At 58.1% G+C, this 15,673-nt stretch overlaps 1 protein-coding gene across 1 annotated transcript; it reads right to left on the bottom strand.

The window, feature by feature from the left end:
* Positions 1–653: 653 nt before the first annotated feature.
* LOC149429382 (succinate dehydrogenase [ubiquinone] iron-sulfur subunit, mitochondrial-like) lies at positions 654–14,153 on the bottom strand. The gene is made up of 6 exons (XM_089666478.1): positions 13,998–14,153; positions 9,089–9,234; positions 6,038–6,123; positions 5,802–5,938; positions 3,913–4,029; positions 654–866 (listed from the first exon to the last, which is right to left on the bottom strand). Exons 1-6 carry the CDS (start codon positions 14,061–14,063, stop codon positions 669–671), a joined length of 750 nt encoding a protein of 249 aa, XP_089522604.1. The 5' UTR covers positions 14,064–14,153; the 3' UTR covers positions 654–668.
* Between the last annotated feature and the right edge of the window lie 1,520 nt (positions 14,154–15,673).

Genomic DNA, 15,673 nt, shown 5'->3' with positions numbered 1-15,673 from the left:
AGTCCCGACACTTTCCCTCCCTTCCTGCCCAGGCCAATTTTCAGCTTTCAGCGGTATCACACTTTGAATGACAATTGCGCAATCATGCAACTCTGTACCCATATGAATTTATTAGCATTTTTTTTTGAGACAGATAAAACTTTATTTTGATGGTATTTATGCACCGCTGGGAATTTTAGTTTTTTTGCTATATAAATAAAAAATTCCAAACATTTTGGTGCCGTGCACTTCCAAGGAGTGCATTCCTGCAGCCATTGAGAACTACTGTGTGAGCTGTGATTGGTCACAGCTTGTCACATGATACAAGGCTGTTGTGAATGGCCCTGTACCATGTGACCTCTGTGATCATTCACAGATTTCACACGTAGTAAGCAATGATGTCAGAAATGACATCTTGCTTACTACTATTCATGTGATCACTGATTGGCCAATCAGGGATCACATGATCGGGACCTTGCAGAGAGGTCCCGTACGACATCGCTGTTCCACTGTGTTCGGAGGACACAGCCGGCACCGGATCGCGGTGCTGCGCGCTCCCAGGAAGCGCGCACAAGCAGGAAGCGGGGAGGCCATTTATAAACAGCCACCCGACCCTGCACTGCCACCGTCTGGCCGTTTATATACATGGGCCGGATGGGAGGTGGTTAAGGACAAGGGCCATCATTGTACTAAATAGGAATGAAGCACCGGCACCCCGATATCATCCCGCGATTTTCCTGTGTTATAGGGGTTACCCCAGGAGAGAGCAGCCATGTCATCATTACCTGCATGAGGACGGCCGGCCCGAGGTACTTGTCCGCATTCCACCAGTAGCTGGGACAGCTGGTGCTGCAGCACGCACACAGGATGCACTCATACAATCCGTCCTAAAGAGAGACACACATTGACAGATCAGACAACGGAAATATTCCTCAAAATGTTGGATATTCTTCATGGTCAGAGGACACTGGGACAAATAACGAGGAGGATTCTCACAGACATTCCTGCAGCCCCCAGATCACCCCAATTCCTGCCCCTTCACCCCTCAGATCAGCCCAATTCCTGCCCCTTCACCCCTCAGATCTGCCCAATTCCTGCCCCTTCACCCCTCAGATCACCCCATTTCCTGCCCCTTCACCCCTCAGATCACCCCAATTCCTGCCCCTTCACCCCTCAGATCAGCCCAATTCCTGCCCCTTCACCCCTCAGATCAGCCCAATTCCTGCCCCTTCACCCCTCAGATCAGCCCAATTCCTGCCCCTTCACCCCTCAGATCTGCCCAATTCCTGCCCCTTCACCCCTCAGATCACCCCATTTCCTGCCCCTTCACCCCTCAGATCACCCCAATTCCTGTCCCTTCACCCCTCAGATCAGCCCCAATTCCTGCCCCTTCACCCCTCAGATCACCCCATTTCCTACCCCTTCACCCCTCAGATCACCCCAATTCCTGCCCCTTCACCCCTCAGATCAGCCCCAATTCCTGCCCGTTCACCCCTCAGATCACCCCATTTCCTGCCCCTTCACCCCTCAGATCAGCCCCAATTCCTGCCCGTTCACCCCTCAGATCACCCCATTTCCTGCCCCTTCCCACCTCAGATCACCCCATTTCCTGCCCCTTCCCACCTCAGATCACCCCAATTCCTGCCTCTTCACCCCTCAGATCACCCCAATTTCTGCCCCTTCACCCCTCAGATCACCCCAATTTCTGCCCCTTCACCCCTCAGATAACCCCAATTCCTGCCCCTTCACACCTCAGATCAGCTCCAATTCCTGCCCCTTCACACCTCAGATCAGCCCCAATTCCTGCCCCTTCACACCTCAGATCAGCCCCAATTCCTGCCCCTTCACAGCTCAGATCAGCCCCAATTCCTGCCCCTTCACCCCTCAGATCACCCCAATTCCTGCCCCTTCACCCCTCAGATCACCCCAATTCCTGCCCCTTCACCCCTCAGATCACCCCAATTCCTGCCCCTTCCCATCTGAGATCATCCCAATTCCTGCCCCTTCCCATCTCAGATCACCCCAATTCCTGCCCCTTCACAGGTCATCCCAATTTCTGCACCTTGACTGGCCCGCAATGTAACCTGACAGATGCTCCACCCCCAGAGACAGGCAAACTACGGCACGGGTGTCAGGGTCAGCCACAATATGGTTTTAGGTCACGTGGCATGTGTGGGGCTCAGACTGGCCTGCTGGAGGATTCTCTGGGTGGGGGTTCTGTTCTTTACAAATAAAAGGGTTCTGCCATATTGGTTATCAATTATAAAGCCTGGCCTGCCCTCCTGCACCAACGGCCCACCCACCTCCATAGCATTTCAGAGGCCCTTCTAGAGGTTCGGGGGTCAGCATTGGGTGAAGAGGCCGGCCCACCTATCCTTGTCCTCACCGAGGGGTGACCTGAGGCGCCAAGGGGCAGGAATTGGGGTGATCTGTGAAGGGGCAGGAATTGGGGTGATCTGAGGTCTGATGGTGATGGAATTGGTGTGATCTGAGGTTTGATGGTGCAGGAATTGGGGTGATCTGAAGGGTGATGGTGATGGAATTGCGGTGATCTGATGTCTGATGGTGATGGAATTGGGGTGATCTGAGGGTGGGAAGGGGCAGGAATTGGGGTGATCTGAGGTCTGATGATGAAGAAATTGGGGTGATCTGAGGTCTGATGGTGAAGGAATTGGGGTGATCTGAGGTCTGATGGTGAAGGAATTGGGGTGATCTGAGGTCTGATGGTGAAGGAATTGGGGTGATCTGAGGTCTGATGGTGAAGGAATTGGGGTGATCTGAGGTCTGATGAGATTGGGGTGATCTGAGGGGTGGGAAGGGGCAGGAATTGGGGTGATCTGAGGTCTGACAGTGAAGGAATTGGGGCTGATCTGAGGTCGGATGGTGAAGGAATTGGGGGTGATCTGAGGTCTGATGGTGAAGGAATTGGGGTGATCTGAGGTCTGATGGTGAAGGAATTGGGGTGAACTGAGGTCTGATGAGATTGGGGTGATCTGAGGGGTGGGAAGGGGCAGGAATTGGGGTGATCTGAGGTTTGACAGTGAAGGAATTGGGGCTGATCTGAGGTCGGATGGTGAAGGAATTGGGGGTGATCTGAGGTCTGATGGTGAAGGAATTGGGGTGATCTGAGGTCTGATGAGATTGGGGTGATCTGAGGGGTGGGAAGGGGCAGGAATTGGGGTGATCTGAGGTCTGACAGTGAAGGAATTGGGGCTGATCTGAGGTCGGATGGTGAAGGAATTGGGGGTGATCTGAGGTCTGATGGTGAAGGAATTGGGGTGATCTGAGGTCTGATGGTGAAGGAATTGGGGTGAACTGAGGTCTGATGAGATTGGGGTGATCTGAGGGGTGGGAAGGGGCAGGAATTGGGGTGATCTGAGGTTTGACAGTGAAGGAATTGGGGCTGATCTGAGGTCGGATGGTGAAGGAATTGGGGGTGATCTGAGGTCTGATGGTGAAGGAATTGGGGTGATCTGAGGTCTGATGAGATTGGGGTGATCTGAGGGGTGGGAAGGGGCAGGAATTGGGGTGATCTGAGGTCTGACAGTGAAGGAATTGGGGCTGATCTGAGGTCGGATGGTGAAGGAATTGGGGGTGATCTGAGGTCTGATGGTGAAGGAATTGGGGCTGATCTGAGGTCTGATGGTGAAGGAATGGAGGTGATCTGATGCTCGTAAATGGCCACTATGTGGAACAGGTCGCTGACCCCATTCTAACCCCTCACCAATTCCATCCAAAAAACAAAAACTTTAATCACTTCATGACAAACGTCCTCGTTCAGAACAGAAGATCTATGTAAACTTGGGGCCGATTGTATCCTCTACAATATAACCAGCCAATATAATTTGTTCTTTGTGCAGCAATGGGGCAGGGAAGTATCCGGTCCGGGTGACTCCGTCGTCTGTAGTGCAGCGGAGGTGTCACTGAACTCACCAGTTTGTCGCGGTCCTCCATGGACTGGTAGTATTGCTCCTTCCCCTGCTGGCTCTCGTCCTTCTTCTTCAGATACGGCTCAATGGACTTATACTGAGCGTAGAAGTTGCTGAGATCCTGAAGAACAGAAAAGAAGATGAGGGTCACCATCTACACAGGAGACTGTACCATGTAGGGTGCGGGTGTCAAACTCATGGCGGGCCGTATCAGATGGTGAAGAATTGGGGGCTGATCTAAGACGTGGGAAGGGGTAGGAATTGGGGTAATCTGAGGTCTGATGGTGAAGGAATTGGGGTGATCTGAGGCGTGGGAAGGGGCAGGAATTGGGGATGATCTGAGGTCTGGTGGTGAAGGAATTGGGGCTGATCTGAGGTTTGATGGTGAAGGAATTGGGGTGATCTGAGGTCTGGTGGTGAAGGAATTGGGGCTGATCTGAGGTTTGATGGTGAAGGAATTGGGGTGATCTGAGGTCTGGTGGTGAAAGAATTGGGGTGATCTGAGGTCTGATGGTGAAGGAATTGGGGCTGATCTGAGGTCTGATGGTGAAGGAATTGGGGTGATCTGAGGTCTGATGGTGAAGGAATTGGGGCTGATCTGAGGCGTGGGAAGGGGCAAGAATTGGGGTGATCTGAGGTCTGATGGTGAAGGAATTGGGGCTGATCTGAGGTCTGATGGTGAAGGAATTGGGGCTGATCTGAGGTCTGATGGTGAAAGAATTGGGGCTGATCTGAGGTCTGATGGTGAAAAAATTGGGGCTAATCTGAGGTCTGATGGTGAAGGAATTGGGGCTGATCTGAGGTCTGATGGTGAAGGAATTGGGGCTGATCTGAGGTCTGATGGTGAAGGAATTGGGGCTGATCTGAGGTGTGGGAAGGGGCAGGAATTGGGGTGATCTGAGGTCTGATGGTGAAGGAATTGGGGTGATCTGAGGTCTGATGGTGAAGGAATTGGGGTGATCTGAGGTCTGATGGTGAAGGAATTGGGGTGATCTGAGGTCTGATGGTGAAGGAATTGGGGTGATCTGAGGTCTGATGGTGAAGGAATTGGGGCTGATCTGAGGTCTGATGGTGAAGGAATTGGGGTGATCTGAGGTCTGATGGTGAAGGAATTGGGGTTGATCTGAGGTCTGATGGTGAAGGAATTGGGGCTGATCTGAGGTCTGATGGTGAAGGAATTGGGGCTGATCTGAGGTCTGATGGTGAAGGAATTGGGGTGATCTGAGGTCTGATGGTGAAGGAATTGGGGTTGATCTGAGGTCTGATGGTGAAGGAATTGGGGCTGATCTGAGGTCTGATGGTGAAGGAATTGGGGCTGATCTGAGGTCTGATGGTGAAGGAACAGAAAAGGAGAAGATGAGGGCCACCATCTACACAGAAGACTGTACCATGTAGGGCGCGGGTGTCAAACTCATGGCAGGCCGTATCAGCATTGTGGTGGCTCTCAAAGGGCCGGTTGTATCTGTAAAACTAGATTTCCGGAGCACCTCACCCCTCCCCCATTATATCAGATGTCAAGAATCCCACACCCTCCCTAACATCACTGTGCACCCCCTTTTGGGGGCAGAGCTGGAAAGCAAAAAGTGCCGGGTCTGGAGGAGGACCACCAGAGGAGGAGTGGAGTCTGCTGAATGCTGAGACCAGGGGAGGCAGGGATGAGGGGGTGCTGCAGCTGCACTGAGAGGTGCCGGATTTGGCAGAGAAGTCCTATTCTCATCTCTACTGCTGAGACAAGGTGGGGGCGGAGACAAGGGGGTACCAGCAGGAGAGGTGCAAGGGCCACATGAAATGTCCTGGAGGGCCGCGGGCCTTGTGTTGGACACCTGTGATGTTGAGGAAGTCATTGGCGGAAGCAGAGGAAGTGTTGCCACCCCTCCCAGTGGTATCACTTACAGGCACCAGGTCCTTCACCACGTACATGTGGGGGAGGGGGTAGATTTTGGTGACTTTGCTCAGGTTGGTGTCAATCTTTATAGTACAGGCCAGAGTGTTGCCTCCATTAATATTCATGGCGCAGGAACCGCAGATACCTGGAACGGGGGTGACAAGATGGCAGTGGTCAGTTGGACTGACGTTAAAAAAAAAAAAATGCCAACGTGAGATGTTGCGTCACGTTGCGGAACACTTACCTTCTCTGCAGGAACGGCGGAAGGTCAACGTGGGGTCCATCTCATTCTTGATCTTGATAAGGGCATCCAGGACCATAGGGCCACACCTGGGAGGAGCGAGGGACACCATCAGACTCAGAACAGGAAGTTACCGAACTCATGTCAGCCCCACGCCACTTATGACACGGTTTGTTTACATTTTAACCCCTCGCCTACCGGGCGCTTCTACCCCCTCCCTGCCCGCCGGGCGCTTCTACCCCCTCCCTGCCCGCCAGGCGCTTCTACCCCCCCCCCGCCAACTGGGCACTTCTACCCCCTCCCTGCCCGCCAGGCGCTTCTACCCCCCCCCCCCCCGCCCCCGCCAACTGGGCACTTCTACCCCCTTCCTGCCCGCCAGGCGCTTCTACCCCCTCCCTGCCCGCCAGGCGCTTCTACCCCCCCCCCTGCCAACTGGGCACTTCTACCCCCTTCCTGCCCGCCAGGCGCTTCTACCCCCTCCCTGCCCGCCGGGCGCTTCTACCCTCTCCCTGCCCGCCAGGCGCTTCTACCCCCCCCCCCGCCAACTGGGCACTTCTACCCCCTCCCTGCCCGCCAGGCGCTTCTACCCCCCCCCCCGCCAACTAGGCACTTCTACCCCCTTCCTGCCCGCCAGGTGCTTCTACCCCCTCCCTGCCAACTGGGCACTTCTACCCCCTCCCTGCCCGCCAGGCGCTTCTACCCCCCCCCCCCCCCCGCCAACTAGGCACTTCTACCCCCTTCCTGCCCGCCAGGTGCTTCTACCCCCTCCCTGCCAACTGGGCACTTCTACCCCCTCCCTGCCCGCCAGGCGCTTCTACCCCCTCCCTGCCAACTGGGCACTTCTACCCCCTCCCTGCCCGCCAGGCGCTTCTACCCCCCCCCTGCCAACTGGGCACTTCTACCCCCTTCCTGCCCGCCAGGCGCTTCTACCCCCTCCCTGCCAACTGGGCACTTCTACCCCCTCCCTGCCCGCCGGGCGCTTCTACCCCCTCCCTGCCCGCCGGGCGCTTCTACCCCCTTCCTGCCCGCCGGGCGCTTCTACCCCCCCCCCCCCCTGCCAACTGGGCACTTCTACCCCCTTCCTGCCCACCCAGGCGCTTCTACCCCCCCCCCCTGCCAACTGGGCACTTCTACCCCCTTCCTGCCCGCCGGGCGCTTCTACCCCCCCCCTGCCAACTGGGCACTTCTACCCCCTTCCTGCCGCCGGGCGCTTCTACCCCCTCCCTGCCCGCCGGGCGCTTCTACCCCCTCCCTGCCCGCCAGGCGCTTCTACCCCTTCCTGCCAAACTGGGCACTTCTTCCCCCTTCCTGCCCGCCAGGCGCTTCTACCCCCTCCCTGCCCGCCAGGCGCTTCTACCCCCTCCCTGCCAACTGGGCACTTCTACCCCCTTCCTGCCTACCGGACACTTCTACCCCCTTCTGCCTACAGGACACTTCTACCCCCTTCCTGCCCCCCGGGCACTTCTACCCCCTTCCTGCCTACCGGACACTTCTACCCCCTTCCTGCCTACAGGACACTTCTACCCCCTCCCTGCCTACAGGGCACTTCTACCCCCTTCCTGCCTACAGGGCACTTCTACCCCCTTCCTGCCTACCGGGCACTTCTACCCCTTCCTGCCTACCGGGCACTTCTACCCCCTTCCTGCCTACCGGGCGCTTCTACCCCTTCCTGCCCAGGCCAATTTTCAGCTTTCAGCTCTATCACACTTTGAATGACAATTGCGCGGTCATGCAACACTGTACCCATATGAAATTTTTATCATTTTTTTGAGACAGATAGAGCTTTCTTTTGGTGGTATTTAATCACCTCGGGGTTTTGTATTTTTTGCTAAACAAACCAAAAACCACTGAAAATTTTGAAAAAAGTTTTTTCTTAGTTTTTGATATAAAATTTTGTAAATAAGTGATTTTTCTCCTTCACTGATGTGCGCTAATGAGGCTGCAGTGATGGGCACTGATAGGTGGCACTGATGAGGAGGCACTGGTAGGTGGCACTGATGGCCATTGACAGGCATCACTGATGGGCACTGATGAGGAGGCACTGGTAGGTGGCACTGATGGCCACTGACTGGCAGCACTGATGGGTGGCACTGATGGCCACTGACTGGCAGCACTGAAAGGCAGCTCAGATGGGCACTGACAGGTGGCACTGACTGGCATTGATAGGTGGCACTGAAAGGCAGCTCAGATGGGCACTGACAGGTGGCACTGACTGGCATTGATAGGTGGCACTGAAAGGCAGCTCAGATGGACACTGACAGGTGGCACTGCTGGGGCCACACTGATCATCAGGGCACATGTCCCCTCCGAGGAATGCCGATTCCCGGATCTCCACTCCTGTCAGCGTGACAGCTTGTGAGGAGAGAAATGCCGATAACCGGCATTTCCCTATTTACATGCCATCGATGTGATTGGACACAGCTGTTCACATGACCAAGCCGACATCTTCGGCTCTTTCCGTTGATCGGTGATCCGCTGTTTCCGAGGGACAAAGCGCACCACCGATCGCCGCGCGCCCCCCGGAGCCGCACATGCGCGTTTAGAATGGGAGGACGTCATATGACTCCTCCCAGAACGAGAGAGCCGCCTTGCGCCCGTCATTACCTTGTATGGCGTGCGGGAGGCGGCTAAAATCAGTATTTTTTGCTAAAGAATGTCTTAGAACCCCCCAACATTATATATATTTATTTAAAACAGAGGCCTTAGAGAATAAATTGGTGATTTTTGCATTTTTTTATGTCGCGTGGTATTTGTGCAGAAATTTTCAAACAAAATTTTTGGGGGAAAAATACACTTTTGTGATAAAAAAAAAAAAAACCCACACAAGTCCGATCCATGGAGGCTCCGCCTCCCAACTTACAGGACTTCAAGGATCTGCTGAGGGTGTGGTGCCGGAGAGCACAGTGCACTTTCACAGATCTACTGGAGTCCATGCCTGGTCAGGGCAAGAGGAGGACCTACCCAAGATGAGGTAGGTGGTCCTAATGTTATGGCTGATGTATGTACAACAGTTCACATTCGGGTTAGGAAAGCCCTGTGATGGGCGACACCTACACATTCAGGTCCACCTCGTAGGTCTGCATCCGCGGTTTGTCTCCTGGCTTGTCGGGATCCCATCTGTAGATTGCGAATTTCTTAATGCGGGCCGATGCTGCTGCTGCTGCTGCGGGCGCTGCGGCTGTCTGAGCACATCGGGTCACCTGAAAACATGAACAGAAATAGTCGCTTTATCCCAAAATGTCACTTCGATCCCCTATTCCCCTATTCCCTTGAAATACGGCACAACCAGCACACGGGGTCACGGCGGCATCTCCAGGCTGAACTGTGGTGACAACTTCGATCCAGACAACCAATAGAAAGTGCCAGAGTCGCCGAAAAATCGCAGCAAGGCTTTTCCATGAAAGCGGAGGCCTGCAACCCGGCACAGTCTGTCCTGACCCGTCACGGCCTGCCCCGACCCGGACCCGTCACGGCCTGCCCCGACCCGGACTGCCCCGACCCAGACCCGTCACGGCCTGCCCCGACCCGTCACGGCCTGCCCCGACCCGGACCCGTCACGGCCTGCCCCGACCCGGACCCGTCACGGCCTGCCCCGACCCTGACTGCCCCGACCCGGACCCGGACTGCCCCGACCCGGACCCGGACTGCCCCGACCCGGACCCGTCACGGCCTGCCCCGACCCGGACCCGTCACGGCCTGCCCCGACCCGGACCCGTCACGGCCTGCCCCGACCCGGACCCGTCACGGCCTGCCCCGACCCGGACCCGTCACGGCCTGCCCCGACCCGGACCCGTCACGGCCTGCCCCGACCCGGACTGCCCCGACCCGTCACGGCCTGCCCCGACCCGGACATGTCACGGCCTGCCCCGACCCGTCACGGCCTGCCCCGACCCGGACCCGTCACGGCCTGCCCCGACCCGGACCCGTCACGGCCTGCCCCGACCCGGACCCGTCACGGCCTGCCCCGACCCGGACCCGTCACGGTCTGTCCCGACTCGGACCCGTCACGGTCTGTCCCGACTCAGACCCGTCACGGTCTGTCCCGACCCGGACCCGTCACGGCCTGCCCTGACTCGGACCCGTCACGGCCTGCCCCGACCCGGACTGCCCCGACCCGTCACAGCCTGCCCCGACCCGGACCCGTCACGGCCTGCCCCGACCCGGACCCGTCACGGCCTGCCCCGACCCGTCACGGCCTGCCCCGACCCGGACCCGTCACGGCCTGCCCCGACCCGGACCCGTCACGGCCTGCCCCGACCCGGACCCGTCACGGCCTGCCCCGACTCGGACCCGTCACGGCCTGCCCCGACCCGGACCCGTCACGGCCTGCCCCGACCCGGACCCGTCAGGGTCTGCCCCGACTCGGACCCGTCACAGTCTGTCCCGACCCGGACCTGTCACGGCCTGCCCCGACCCGGACCCGTCACAGTCTGTCCCGACCCGGCAACTGTCACTTCTGGATAGCTTGGCCCGCGGGCGAATGTGGGAAGAAAAAAAAAAAAGATAAGAACCGCTACAAAGAACCGGAACATATCTGTTGGGTCAGGTCTGCGATTTGCTCTCCCGGTGCGGCACAAACTTGGCGGCATTCTGTGTACAATGTTGCGTTCATGGACCCCCCCCTCATGGATGTGATCAGCGTTCATGAACCCCCCTCCCCCCACATGGATGTGATCAGCACTGCGTTCACGAACCCTACTCCCCCCCCCCCCCCGCAGGATCCCTGATATCGGCGTCATTCTGCAAATGTTCAATAATCACTCAGCAAACCCCTCCCCCACAATGAGAGTATTCCGTGAATTATCATCCTGTGACTTTTGTCCCGTGGTCACCAGCAGAGGGGGCGGAGCCAGCACACCAGATCAGAGTCTAGACTCTGATAGACGAACACCACGGAGTGTCCACTCAGGCCTAGTACACGCGATCAGAAAATCGCACGCAAAATACCGCTTCCGGAGCGATCGTTAGGACGCGGCTTTCATCCAAAATTAGGACCAGTGTGAAAATATCTGTCGCAGATTGTATGATTTCCGGTCAATCGGTCCTCCGAAAACACAAATACAACGCGATACCCCATTGTAGAAGTGGTGGTGAAGCCCAGTGACCCCTCCCCCGGAGAGAGATCCTCAGAGTGCCCCCCCCCTCCCGGGGAAGATCTTCAATCCTCCCCCCAGGATCAATCACAGATGGGGGGGTCACACGCAGAGCCCCCCTCCCCCCAGGAACAATCACAGATGGGGGGGGGTCACACGCAGAGCCCCCCTACCCCCAGGATCAATCACAGATGGGGGGGGGGTCACACGCAGAGCCCCCCTCCCCCCAGGATCAATCACAGATGGGGGGGGTCACACGCAGAGCCCCCCTCCCCCCAGGATCAATCACAGATGGGGGGGGTCACACGCAGAGCCCCCCTCCCCCCAGGATCAATCACAGATGGGGGGGTCAAACGCAGAGCCCCCCTCCCCCCAGGATCAATCACAGATGGGGGGGTCACACGCAGAGCCCCCCTCCCCCCAGGATCAATCACAGATGGGGGGGGTCAAACGCAGAGCCCCCCTCCCCCCAGGATCAATCACAGATGGGGGGGTCACATGAAGAGCACCCCTCCTCCCAGGATCAATCACAGATGGGGGGGGTCACATGCAGAGCACCCCTCCCCCCAGGATCAAGCACAGATGGGGGGGGGGGTCACATGCAGAGCACCCCTCTCCCCAGGATCAAGCACAGATGGGGGGGTCACATGCAGAGCTCCCCTCCCCCCAGGATCAATCACAGATGGGGGGGTCACATGCAGAGCACCACTCCCCCCAGGATCAATCACAGATGGGGGGGGGTCACATGCAGAGCACCACTCCCCCCAGGATCAATCACAGATGGGGGGGTCACATGCAGAGCACCACTCCCCCCAGGATCAATCACAGATGGGTGGGGGGGGTCACATGCAGAGCACCCCTTTCCCCAGGATCAATCACAGATGGGGGGGGGTCACATGCAGAGCACCACTCCCCCCAGGATCAATCACAGATGGGGGGGGTCACATGCAGAGCTCCCCTCCCCCCAGGATCAATCACAGATGGGGGGGTCACATGCAGAGCACCCCTCTCCCCAGGATCAATCACAGATGGGTGGGGGGGTCACATGCAGAGCACCACTCCCCCCAGGATCAATCACAGATGGGGGGGGTCACATGCAGAGCTCCCCTCCCCCCAGGATCAATCACAGATGGGGGGGTCACATGCAGAGCACCCCTCCCCCCAGGATCAATCACAAATGGGTGGGGGGGGGTCACATGCAGAGCACCACTCCCCCCAGGATCAATCACAGATGGGGGGGGGTCACATGCAGAGCTCCCCTCCCCCCAGGATCAATCACAGATGGGGGGGTCACATGCAGAGCACCCCTCTCCCCAGGATCAATCACAGATGGGTGGGGGGGGTCACATGCAGAGCACCACTCCCCCCAGGATCAATCACAGATGGGGGGGGTCACATGCAGAGCACCACTCCCCCCAGGATCAATCACAGATGGGGGGGGTCACATGCAGAGCTCCCCTCCCCCCAGGATCAATCACAGATGGGGGGGTCACATGCAGAGCTCCCCTCCCCCCAGGATCAATCACAGATGGGGGGGTCACATGCAGAGCCCCCCAGGATCAATCACAGATGGGGGGGTCACAGCTCCCCTCCCCCCAGGATCAATCACAGATGGGGGGGGTCACATGCAGAGCACCCCTCTCCCCTGGATCAATCACAGATGGGGGGGTCACATGCAGAGCACCCCTCCCCCCAGGATCAATCACAGATGGGGGGGTCACATGCAGAGCACCACTCCCCCCAGGATCAATCACAGATGGGGGGGTCACATGCAGAGCTCCCCTCCCCCCAGGATCAATCACAGATGGGGGGGTCACATGCAGAGCACCACTTCCCCCAGGATCAATCACAGATGGGGGGGGGTCACATGCAGAGCCCCCCTCCCCCCAGGATCAATCACAGATGGGGGGGGGTCACATGCAGAGCCCCCCTCCCCCCAGGATCAATCACAGATGGGGGGGGTCACATGCAGAGCCCCCCAGGATCAATCACAGATGGGGGGGTCACAGCTCCCCTCCCCCCAGGATCAATCACAGATGGGGGGGGTCACATGCAGAGCACCCCTCTCCCCTGGATCAATCACAGATGGGGGGGGTCACATGCAGAGCACCCCTCCCCCCAGGATCAATCACAGATGGGGGGGTCACATGCAGAGCACCCCTCCCCCCAGGATCAATCACAGATGGGGGGGTCACATGCAGAGCTCCCCTCCCCCCAGGATCAATCACAGATGGGGGGGTCACAGCTCCCCTCCCCCCAGGATAAATCACAGATGGGGGGGGTCACATGCAGAGCTCCCCTCCCCCCAGGATCAATCACAAATGGGGGGGGTCACATGCAGAGCTCCCCTCCCCCCAGGATCAATCACAGATGGGGGGGTCACAGCTCCCCTCCCCCCAGGATCAATCACAGATGGGGGGGTCACATGCAGAGCTCCCCTCCCCCCAGGATCAATCACAGATGGGGGGGGTCACAGCTCCCCTCCCCCAGGATCAATCACAGATGGGGGGGTCACAGCTCCCCTCCCCCAGGATCAATCACAGATGGGGGGGGGTCACAGCTCCCCTCCCCCAGGATCAATCACAGATGGGGGGGTCACAGCTCCCCTCCCCCAGGATCAATCACAGATGGGGGGGTCACAGCTCCCCTCCCCCAGGATCAATCACAGATGGGGGGGGTCACAGCTCCCCTCCCCCAGGATCAATCACAGATGGGGGGGTCACAGCTCCCCTCCCCCAGGATCAATCACAGATGGGGGGGTCACAGCTCCCCTCCCCCGGGGTCTCTCATGGATAAGGGGGTCATACAGAGGATTATGGGGTGTTAATGACAGGTCCCCTCCCCGGCTCTGACCCCTCCCCGGCTCTGACCTGTACGGTGCCCGCTGTCCTCAGTACGGATCCGCTCCATCTCAAGGAGAATAGGACCGCCGCCATCTTCCCCTGGACACTCTGAGCTCCTCCCCGTTCCCGGCATGCCGCGCGGACCGCCCACCATAGAGACGTGTGAAAGTCTGCGGGAGAAGCGAGGATAGAGCGGCCGGCTCGGCTAGCCCCGCCTCGTCTCTCTGGTTTGTTAAGTAACCGGCCTGGTTGTCAAGGAGACGGAAAGTTATATGACGTGCGGCATGTAAAGTAAACCCAGGAAGTGACGTATATAGAGCCCCGCCCGCCGTGGTCCGGCATGCCTCAAACAAGGAGATGATTGTGTGGAGAGTCACCATGGTAACAGGAAGTGTCAGCAATACAGAGGCCTGACCTCTACTGGAGGGGTCATCATGGCAACCAGTAGCAGTGACGTACTAAGGGGGGGTGGAAGTCTGTCCTCTCCCCCCATATGACTCCCCAGAAGAGGACTTCCCTCTGATCTCACACTGCATTTGGGGAATGAGTGGGCTTAGGGGGTGTCTGTACTGGGGGGGTATTTATTCTGGGGGGTGTCTGGAGTTGGGAGGTATTTATTCTGGGGGGGTCTGTACTGGAGTTGGGGGGTATCCTGGGGGGAGGGGGTGTCTGTACTGGAGTTGGGAGGTATTTATTCTGGGGGGCCTGTACTGGAGTTGGGGGGTATCCTGGGGGGAGGGGGTGTCTGTACTGGAGTTGGGGGGTATCCTGGGGGGAGGGGGTGTCTGTACTGGAGTTGGGGGTATCTATTCTGGGGGGGTGTCTGTACTGGAAGGGAAGATATCTGCAGTGGAGGGGGATGTCTATACTAGTTTTGGGAGGGAGGGTATCTGTACTAGAAGGGGGGGGGGGTTGTGTCTGTACAGGAGGGGGTGTCTGTACTGGTGGGGGAGGGTGTCTTTACTGGTGTTGGGAAGGAGGGTATCTGTACTGGGGGGGAGGGTCTCTCTACTGGAGGGGGGTGTTTGTACTGGTGTTGAGGGGGAAGGGTATCTGTACTGGAAGGGGGATATCTGTACTGGGGGGGTATCTGTACTGAAGGGGGGTGTCTGTACTGGGGGGGGAGGTATCTGTAGTGAAGGGGGGTGTCTGTACTGGGGGGGGGGGTTACTGGGGGGGAGGTATCTGTAGTGAAGGGGGGTGTTTGTACTGGTGTTGGGAGGGAAGGGTATCTGTACTGGAGGGGGTGTCTATACTGGCACTGGGGGGGTAGGGTATCTGTACTGGAGGGGGTGTCAGTCTGTGCTGTTTGGGATCTTAGCTGGGGGGGGTCCATCTGTACTGAGGGGTCCATGCTAGTTTGGGGGGAGCCTGTACTGAGGGGTCCATGCTAGTTGGGGGGGGAGCCTGCACTGAGGGGTCCATGCTAGTTTGGGGGGAGCCTGCACTGAGGGGTCCATGCTAGTTTGGGGGGAGCCTGTACTGAGGGGTCCATGCTAGTTGGGGGGGGGAGCCTGTACTGAGGGGTCCATGCTAGCTGGGGGGGAGCCTGTACTGAGGGGTCCATGCTAGCTGGGGGGGAGCCTGTACTGAGGGGTCCATGCTAGTTGGGGGGGAGCCTGTACTGAGGGGTCCATGCTAGTTGGGGGGGAGCCTGTACTGAGGGGTCATTACAGGTGTGAGGGACCGCCGAGCGGCACCAC

This window comes from Staurois parvus, unplaced genomic scaffold (genome assembly GCF_062004578.1).
Source record: "Staurois parvus isolate SC_StPar_1 unplaced genomic scaffold, SC_StPar_1.0 ptg002728l, whole genome shotgun sequence".
NCBI classification, from domain to species: Eukaryota; Metazoa; Chordata; class Amphibia; order Anura; family Ranidae; genus Staurois; species Staurois parvus.
Note: the sequence above shows the minus strand (reverse complement) of the source record. Positions and strands in the feature narration are given on the sequence as shown.

What these genes read in the sequence shown, in the direction of transcription:
- LOC149429382 (XM_089666478.1), bottom strand. Translation starts at nt 14,063, where the DNA reads ATGGCGGCGGTCCTATTCTCCTTGAGATGGAGCGGATCCGTACTGAGG. An exon ending in TACGAGGTGGACCTGAATGT is followed by an intron (nt 6,124 to 9,088) that starts GTAGGTGTCGCC and finishes CGCTCCTCCCAG; the next exon opens with GTGTGGCCCTATGGTCCTGG. An exon ending in TGGAGGACCGCGACAAACTG is followed by an intron (nt 867 to 3,912) that starts GTGAGTTCAGTG and finishes GTCTCTCTTTAG; the next exon opens with GACGGATTGTATGAGTGCAT.